At 42.8% G+C, this 10308-nt stretch overlaps 1 protein-coding gene across 3 annotated transcripts in view; it reads right to left on the bottom strand.

The window, feature by feature from the left end:
* Positions 1–718: 718 nt before the first annotated feature.
* LOC135378106 (protein phosphatase 1 regulatory subunit 16A-like) overlaps positions 719–10308 on the bottom strand; it is a 241484-nt gene continuing 231894 nt past the window's right edge. For all 3 annotated transcript variants that reach the window (XM_064610986.1, XM_064610987.1, XM_064610988.1), the window contains 2 exons: positions 9446–9551; positions 719–7623 (listed from right to left, as the gene is read on the bottom strand). In XM_064610986.1, coding sequence (XP_064467056.1) covers positions 6991–7623; positions 9446–9551 — 739 coding nt within the window. In that variant the 3' untranslated portion in view covers positions 719–6990. The remainder of the gene's footprint in view (positions 7624–9445; positions 9552–10308) is intronic.

Genomic DNA, 10308 nt, shown 5'->3' with positions numbered 1-10308 from the left:
ATGCAAACATATAATTTAGCTGCAGACGTTTTGCGAATTGTACCAAAGTAGATGGTAAAAACGCATTGTTGCAGTTGTCCTGGATGTTCTGAGTGCTTGAAAGTTTTCTTTGTCATACTGTATGTCAAAAAGGCCAAAAACATCTTTTCAATCGTCTTCTGCGCCATTTGCACTGGAGCTTCGGTAAATTCGGGGCCATAACTTTTTACTCACACATTTAGTCTTCTAAGTCAAGTTATTTCCTGTCTGCACTGAATTGTGTAGTTGCTTATGGTGCAGTCACTGCATGTTATTACATTGCAAATTACTCGCGTAATTTCAGCGTCCAACTTCAGTAAGCAGGGTGTTTTTTCTTCAGCTGCACCAGACTAAAGAAAAAAAACTGAGAGCTGCATACATGTTTTTGCAGCTGAGTTATACGACCAGGTGGACATCCTCTCGAAGAAAATATGTAATACTAGATGGCTAATAACCTAAAATTCGTTAATTAACTCTTTAATTAGGGGCTTTTTGGCAAACGTGAGATAGCAGAATGGGAGACAATGCTTGTTGAAAGCCATTGTTTTTTTTAATCCAGAGATAAGTGCGTACACTGTATAGTATAGCAATATGAATGCCTGCTTTTTTTTTAGGAAGTAGAGGAAAAATGAACAAAAAACTCAATTTTTGAATGCTGATCTTGGTGAAGGAGTGCACTGAATTTTCACAACAGATACAATACGAGATACTTGCTGTTTATTAGTCATGTACAGCCATGGGTATTACACGCTGAAGTCAGTCAACTACTTACAAAAATACTCATCAGTCAATATGTAGCTTTAATGATGAATATTAGGCCACCTTTCAGTGTCAAGTGAGTGTTTGCACATTTGGAATCATAGCCAGCTCTAAAGCAGTTGCACACATTATGAACGCTTAATTTTTGTCGTTAACTTACAAGTACCATCTCTCTTTTAATGACATGCTTGATTGAATCTGCATGTAGGATAATGCACTTCACTTCAGTTCCACAGATACGACTGTCCTCTCCTCAGAAACAGGGGTTTGGCACAAACTATGGAAAGAGTGAAGTTTTTATATCAGACAGTGTGGAGAATGAGCAAGGCTCAATCAAGGATGAGTACATTTGTATCTCCCTCACTATAGCTTTCTGTGGTGAGTGAAAATCTACTACATAGGTATTGCTTAGGTTGGATTGCAAATCATACATTGCCTTAGATTTGGTAATTTTTTTTTCTCACCAACAGTTCACAAAAAAATACACTGCACGCTGCAAAATTTCATTGCACCACAAAGCTACAGTCAAAATATACATCATTGCGAGTACATGCATGTCACACATGCTCATGCACTCCCAAAGCTGGAGAGCCCAGAAAGCTTTAGGTTCTACTAATGTACACATTTGTTTTAAGGGTACAACTCTAGAAACTAATGGTTTCTGTGTGTTACGAGTTTAGTTCAACATGTAACCGGTACTGAATCTAGAGGTATTTTGCTTCTCAGGTAACCTCCTCTCAGCAATATCACAGTTTTTGATCCAGTGCTCATTCCAGTCAGAAGAAACACCTCCAAAACTAATGGTTCTTGCAGTTCAGCACGCGCTTGCCTTTATCGTACCAGCAGTACACACTACAAAGGCTAACTTTGCTATTTCAGTGTCTTTGTCTGAAAGCCCCACTAGAAAAGCCCTGAGTACATGAACAAACATGGAATGTATTGACAAAAAGCTGGCGTGTGTATAACAACTAAAAAGTACACAAAAAATAGATTATCCCCCAAATGTCAACACCCACCCACAGTAACATTCAATCGTGATGTGTAACAAGAATACCTATACACAATTGCAATGAAGCAATGCTCATAGAAAATTGTGCAACAAGTCTCTAGAACAGTACGTATCATGTCTCAATAGATATGCAGCACCTGCCTGGTGTGTTACAGATAACTGTGCATACAGATATATGTGTATACGAGTATATAGTACTGCACATATTCTACACATGATGTCAAACAGTAAAGCCACATCAGCTGTCATTGTGCGACAGGCAGTGTTCATTGCGTCTCTCGTCAGAGTCCTTTGACTGGCCATTGGGCACGTTAAGTAGCTGCTCTCTCGGGCGCTCCAAGTTTCATGCTCCTGGAGCAGCTATTAAACAGCACTTTGACACTTGCTGTGCTGCCGTCTCTCCCTTTCTCTTTGTTCTACCCTCTCTACTCTGCTGCCGCCCGACAACCGGCGTTCTCTTTCTTCGCTTTTGTGGGTGGAGAGGAGGGAAGAGGTCACGTGACTGGGCTAGATACCCCTTCTTCATGCGCCCTCCAAAAGCTGGGGCATGAAGAGTGTGCTCGCGTACGAAACTCGGAGTACGAGCGTAACCACTTAACGGTAGGAGGGCCAAACACTCGTGCTCAGGAGCAGCCACTTAACGCACCCATTGTAAACAAAATAAGGTCATACATATTTCCACATTCTAGCACGTGAAAGCATCCCATGGCTACGGTAGAAAGACAATCCTTTTCATTGCTGTTTGCATGGTGTTGTTGGGATTAAGCAAGAAGATATTCAATATGCAGCACCCAGCCACTACCAGAAAAGAAAAAGCCACACAAAATAATACAATAGCAGGGAACTAAGGGCTAATTACTACTACTGCTACTTGTGTCTCACTAGATTGATAACATGAAAGCAAAGTACAGTAATGCTATTTACACAGTCATGTACTGCACAACCACACCAAATTTTGAGGCATAGGATAAAAGCGCAAGTGCGAAGGAAAGTTGTATTATGAGTGCACAGTTACAAGTGCAATTCCGTTAATCCGAAATCTCTTGATTCGAGCTGATGTTTGGATCCTGTAAAAGTGGTGTATTTTAGTGGGGGAAAACACCCGGTAATTCGAACATATTAACGTGTGCTACGGTTTAGTTGAACGAGATTGTCCAGCGGCCAACGTGCTGCTGGCACTTGTTCAGTGTTAAGTTTACTCGTTACTTATAAGACCATTACTTATAAATATACTTATGCCAGAGGAAAGAGGAGCAAGGAACGAATCACCGTAATGGTGTGCACAAATGCAACTGGCACAGCTAATGCTGTTTTCTTGTGGTCGGCAAAGCAAGTATGCCCCACTTTTTTTACAATGATCAGGACGCTTTCTGTTGACTACACAGTCAACAAAAGGTGTGGATGAAGGCCAGCATTTTTTCAAAATGGATTGGTGATATCTGCATTCACAGGATTCATGAATTAGTTGGGTTCAACATCACAAAGGATGTTGATAGAGTCATGGCTGAAGAAGCGAACGCAAGCACGTATATCGTATTAGCTGCCCTGAGAGGTTCTGATACTTGCCTGTAAATAAATATTTTAGAATACGAATGACTATCTTAGATTTTCAGTATTCGGCAAGGCAAGCAGGCCATGACGAGTCCCGATGGAGCTAGCTGACTGCGCATATGCGCAGTCAGCGCATCAGGCCCACCATTCATAGAGACTCCCTTTAGTTTGACCTCTGCTTTATTCGAACAAATCTTTGGTCCCTTCCAGTTCGAATTAATGGGATTGCACTGTATAAGGTTTGCTAACAGGCAAACCAAGTACAGTTTTGTACGACTGTGCTTGTACACAAACTCTCACTTAACAAAGAGGTTATAATTTAGCACTGGCCACTTTTGTGGTCAAATAGGTCTCAAATTCTATGCATACAGAAGTGAATGCATCCACATAGGTGTGCAGATTGGGACAAAAGTTTACAGAGCCTCAGATTGTCGCATTCCTTCATTGGAGCGGCACCGTAGCAGCAAACGGGAGCAGACGTACATACTGACATGGATAAAATAGCTGGTCGCACGTTTCTTATTTTATATCTTCCTGATATCTAGCAGGGGGCTGCTCTGATGAAGAAATATGACAGTGCCATGTTCCATAAACTTTTGTCCCAAGCTGTACAAATACACGCCATCACCACGCAGCACAGCAGAAAGAAAACCACTGCAGAATTCTGTTTTCCACCATTAAAAAAGCTCATAGTGTGTAAACAAGGTTCGATAGGATTTTTCACGTTCAGTTGCCTCAAATACTTTTTGCTAGGTGCACAATCGGGTGCCGAACTTTGTTGACTTCACAAGGTGTCATGCCTGCACATGCTGCATACGTATGCAGAAGCTAGAAGTCTAGGTTGCGAAACAAAAAATACCCGGGTGCAGAAGAGTCACAATAAACATTTAAACACACATGGTACTCATTTATAAGGCTGATTTGGCAAGCAAGAGCTTAAACTGTACATCAAAACTTCCAATTAGCCCTTGAGCTTGCGTTAGTATTGGATAAGCTGCCACTCATAATTTGTTATCTTCGCTTAACTATTGTTGCACAAAACAATTTTGCACCACACATTTGCACTAAAACTGTGACCCATTTCTGAATAGTCATATCGGTCGACTGCAGTACTTATTCATTGCCAAAAGCATCACATTGACGGTAGCACCAGCGTTCTTCTGCACATAGGGTCCATCCTTGGGCAAAACACAATAGTCGCCAATATTCTTACCCCAAACACAGTCTTTAAAATACAAGTAAAGCTTAGTCAAATGTGTCCCTGGAAACCACCCTCCCCCATGGTGAAACTCAGCTGAACTTTTCCAGATTAGAAGCAAGCCCTGTATCAATGTCAGAGGTGTCTCCTAAATCAGTTTTATGAGGCTTACAGACATCTTCCAACTTACGTACCTGTAGACACACATTCACTTGGAAATCACTCTAAATAGCACCTTTTTGGAGGCTAGGCCCCAGAACACAGGTATTGATAGGGCCCTATGTCTTTGGGTTTTATGTTTTTTGAAAATTGGGGGAGGGTTAAATATCAGGTGTTATTTCAGGGACCATAAAACGGTAAAATCGGGTGGAAAAGCAGATTTTTGGGTGAAAATAAAAATTTAAAAAAGAAAGCTGTGCTTCATGCGTTTTACATGAACATGAGAAGTGGAACATAGCGTCCTGTAGTGCCGGTATTGGCGGCTGAATTTGCACTTTGCCTAGTTAGTTTTCGGGTTTTTTGGGGTTTTACCCTAAGTGACGGATGATGCAAATTGGGGGTAAAAACAGGTTTGACCTTAAATCACAGGGCCCTAGGTATTGATATGATCTATTGGCATGGCTACACCAGACTGGCTGATCCTGCAATGATGTTGCTGTGCGCTACGAATGGAAGCTGCGATGCTGATACCCAACGTGTATAGGATTGATATGATGGAGGGAATCTCAATATGTAGACAACAACTTGTCAGCTTAAGAACTGACAAGTTGTTACCCGCCTTATGATGCCTTTCATTTATGTAAATAGACCATCCTATGCCCAGACACTGATCAATGCTCCTTGTTATTAATTTTATTGGTTTACCAAAAAAAAAAAAAAACATTAAGGAAGACTGAAGTCCTGAACATTTCCCAGCAAAACCCAGTTCCTCACCAACTACACGTATCGACTTCCAAAATACATCCCAATTCATACATCCCATACTGAAAAATATGAAACCCAGAAACAAAGGACCTTTTGCTACATATACACATCAGAAGCTTGAATGGCATGAAATGGGAGTCGAATGCCATGGAGTCTAGACTTGAAAAAACTTCACTGTACATACTATGTAGCCATCCATCTAAAGGCCAATTCTCATGCAATGCAGCATGTGTGAAAAAAAAAAAAAAAAGACACCACATTCATAATTTTTGCTGGCAACTTTTCGAACTTCCCTCACCATTGTGTGCAGGAGATCTCCGATAATAAATGCTAACAAGTTTCTGGTTCCTGTCAATGAGCTGCCAGAGCACCCTGCACAACGAAAAACACCTAAAAAGGCAATGTATGAACACAGTCATTGATGTGACAACCTGCCTATATTAATACATGTCTCTTATATTACTTTTGCAGTTTTGTATAATCTGCCCCTATACGAGTGATAAGTTATTGTGGCTGCTGGTGGTAGGTAAATTCGAGTGATAGCATGCAAGGTTGATGGCCAACAATGGTCATTTGAATTGTGATGAAAACAAAATGCATCAGTTTACAGGTAGTCTACATTTTGTTATTTGGTAGCACATACATATGAAAGAATCGTTTTCATAAATTATTTCATTTTGAAAATGTCATAAAATAAAATTCTCAAATGAAGTAATATCATCATCCTAAGCTCATGCAATGTGTAATTATGTTTGAAAGTGACCACATTTTGGCAGGCAATGCAATCTTCACTTTGCTGACTACATACAGTGCATCAGGATTTGTTATTGGCAAAGTTAATCAATTCAGACAACGAAGACTGTTATATTATTCAGAACTAAATAGCACAAGTTTCTTGACGTCAATGAATTGCTAGTTGTTTGAACATTATGCATGACACACCAGACTGTGCACCTCCAGCACCGGTAACTACTCTGCACAACACTCCCTGCAAATATGGTCACATTTTACAAGGTAAGCAATTGGTGTCTCTCTAATTACGGCTACAAAAACCTGCTTGTAAGTCAGAACCCTTGTCATGCTGTGTTTTAATGTTACATATGTAGTATTACTAATCGTATGAACCATAAGATTTTCAGTGATCACAGCTGTGCAAGTTGCAAATAAGCCATACCAAAGTCTACACAAATTCACAGCTCAACATGCAGAATTAAGGCTTCTCTTTTATCAGCAACATATCTTGTGTGTTAACTACGTCAAGATCACCCGTCATGTGGGGTACTCCTATCCCCTCTTGATAGCTGCTCATTTCAAGAATCAGTCCACTGTAGCAAGCACAATAGCAGACACTACAGTTCTTGTCATTCATATTCGACTGTTCATTTTTACTTCAAACTCATAGAGTCCCTACGTTAAAAAAAAAAAAAAAAGAACAGCACATAACACACTGAAGCATACGACCATGCATACAAGCATACATCCACACCAACTATGCGTTACTGCACACATGCAGACACAGAACAAAACACCGTTACATGAGTGAACAGCAGCCCTTCTTCTGGGCTTCACCAACTATCTCTGACGGATCGCTCCTGAATCGTCTGAGAGACGTCGTCGGGGACGGAGGTGGCAACATGGCCATCTCTTCATCATAAGTTGTTCTCCTCAGAGTGGCACTGAAGTGGTGCCCATTTTGTCCCACTGCAGCAGATGCCATCTTGCCCAATAGGTCTTGTTGCTGGGTTGTTGATAGTGTCAGGGAGCTGCGGCTGTTCCTCTTGTCGGCCCGGTGCTTTTTCAGGTCTGACAGTGTGCCGTTCTGCGGTGAAAAGCCCACAGTCGACTGCTGAGGGTTGGTGGTGTTGACGGTTACATGAATTTCCACTTTGACTGCTTCTCCCTGGCTACGTGGAGGAAGAGGGGATACCTCCGCGTAGGAAGGGGGTGGGAGTGGAATGGCGGGAAGCGAGGCTGTCAATGAGTCGCCATTGCCGTAAGTACGGTGGCTTGGGGAAACTTGGACAACAGGTGCGTCCATGGCTGCAGGTGGAAGTAGCAGCACGGGGTCGCTGCTCGCAATTGAGCTGGCAGAGTCGTCAACAGGCGTACCATCCATTTGTGACTTCTCACTGTCGTGAATGTCTCTTTGCAGCTTGGCCTCGTGCTGCTCGACATGGAGGGAAGGTGAACAAAATACAATTTTAGACTCGTCACAAGATGGTTCAACTTTAATGGCAGTGACACCGTGTATTCACATCAACAATATCCCCACAGAATATTCTAGTGGAAGAAAACACAAGAAACCTGCCCACGGGAGAAAGTTATGCCATGTGTTATGTTGAGCATTCGCACGTACTAGTGGACGACGCATCTCTTCATGTCGTCTCCTACAGAATACCTTGTGGATGTGCCCAATGCCGCCTAGATACAGGAGGCCTGCTTAATGCCTCCTCTCACTCCTTCGAGCATAAATACAGGCTTTTTGTTGCAACCAGTGGCTGCCCCTATGGCTGATGGCGACTAGTCTCCATAGCTACGGCCGCCGAAAGCACGGTCATGATTGGCGGACCGTTAATTGTTCATCACGTCGTTTACGCGATCAGGCATTGTTTCTAGGTGGTTTTGCTGTGCCCCACAGTTAGCAGTGCATGGAAAAGCATGACGTTGAGCACTCATGCTTACATATCAGTAGAAAATGACGACGTTTTTCGCTTTGTCTGCGAATACACAGACAGTGTAATGACACAGCAGTGATAATGAGAACAGAAGGTCAGCTTGTACATGACAGCCAGTGGCGTAGCCACGGGGGGGCTAGGGGGGGCTCGAGCCCCCCCTACCTGCCACGGACCGACCCACACAAATCGTGCAAATCCGAGAGCATAATATATGGGGGGGGGGGGGGGACCAGTGTGACGATCGCGAAAGTTATTGCAGTTCATGGTGTCTATCTAAGAAGCACTCTTGTATGGTTTTCAAAGTATGAGCTTTTCAAAATACTTCCAATCTCGTGACACCACCTCATTGATCATGACAGCCTATACATGTAATCGTATTGTGAACGTCTAAATAAACTTTGTTCGTTCCCTTTTTTAATCCTCAGTTTGCAGTGTGCACAAGTATATGTGTGTGTTGTCGACACAGGATCAGCGGGGGGGGGTAGAGTTTTCGTATCGAGCCCCCCCTACCTTGGAAGTCTGGCTACGCCACTGATGACAGCCAACAAATTAATTATCCATTTACCTCCGAGAGAAACTGAAAAACAGCAAAGAAATAATTCACGCCTTTTCGCATCCACGTGCGAAGAAGTGACGGCGATAGTTGTGTCGTCCACGCTCAACAGTTCACTGTGCTGCGTGTGTGTCGGTGACATGTTGGTCAGAAACCACAGCCTATCACGAACGTCACAAACATGTCCAAACTCGTTATTCAGAAACTTCTCCAGCAAACTTGGCGTTGGCCAGTGCAAACTCAGATGGACGCGCATTTGTTTCAAGTACACGTCTGGGACCATTTACATCTTGTGGCCACAGCTTCGTGCTTGCGTACTTGTTCGTTCTCCCACCTTCGTCTTTTGGCATCGGCTTCGTGTTCCCTAGCTTTCTAATCTTCTCGGCTTCGTCTCATCGCAACAGCTTTGCGTTCCCTCAGTGTTGGGTCATGTTGTCTTCGTGCAGCTAATGCGCACTGGGATGCTTAATCGCTCAATCTGCTAATGCAGTTTGCGTGCTGCAGCCAGCGCGCAGAGCCTCCTCATCTGCGGATGGCATACAACTCCCCATGGCCGCCACACATAGTGTCTGGTACACTGAGTGCACTCGTACCCCGCTTTTCTTTTTCGTTTTTTATCTGCTCTCCGATTTGCTGCTGCACCAACCAATGGCGCGCCGAATAAAATGCCAGGAACCACGCCGTGGCCTTGACAAAAGTTCCCTCATAGAGTTAGCGCTGTAAAAGTGAAAGGAAGGATGGGCAACGAGATGGCTCACCTCCTCCTTTCCGTGAGTCTGCTCCTGCCACATACGAGCTTCCTCGCGTGCTTCCCTCCTCGAAATCATCACTTTCTCTCGTATGCTTGTTCTCCGCACTGATTGGCTGTTGAGTCATGTGAGAGAGGAAATTGCACAAGCATTAATAGACCAAGTAAACATTTTTGTGTTTTGCTAGCACAGACGATGGTGGACTGACTCCACAGAAGCAGTAAATATCAGCATGGCTATTAGTATGAATACTCCACACTGACATCGAGAACGGTACATTATTATATACTGCCAGTATTTGGATGATTCACTGGCAATACTTGTTTGAAGTGCAGCAGCTGAGCAAGCGTGTGTCAGCTGCACAAAAGCAAACCTCAGTCAAAATTGCGAACTCAAGCGTGCTGTACACTGTCTCTTGAGTTGTAGGGCGACGCTTGGTAAAAAAAAAGACAGGTTCAAGCCCAAATGTGTATAGAAAAATAAAAATACTGCAAAACCCTTAATGTTCATGAGCCCCTATTTTTTTCAAATTCTGTGAATTTAAAAACTTACAAATTTTAAGGCATGTGAAAATTTATAGCAAAACTTCCAAAACTATGCTGAAATTGCAAACTTAATCTTCACAGTTGGTTGTACAGGTTATTGCTAAGCATTTAAACTGCTTCATAGTATAGGCATATGCAATGTCACTTTAATCAAGTGCGGTGCAGGCAATCCCCGACTTCGTACTAAGTAAGAAAATCAAGTCACAAACTTTAGCATGCAGAATTTGTGAAATTTAGTAGTCAGAAATATGGGACCTGTGCCTGATTCACGAAAAATTGGGACCTTGACATTAAGGGGTTTTACAGTACACTAACTCTACAGGGAGT

Source organism: Ornithodoros turicata, chromosome 1 (genome assembly GCF_037126465.1).
Source record: "Ornithodoros turicata isolate Travis chromosome 1, ASM3712646v1, whole genome shotgun sequence".
Classification (NCBI taxonomy): Eukaryota; Metazoa; Arthropoda; class Arachnida; order Ixodida; family Argasidae; genus Ornithodoros; species Ornithodoros turicata.
Note: the sequence above shows the minus strand (reverse complement) of the source record. Positions and strands in the feature narration are given on the sequence as shown.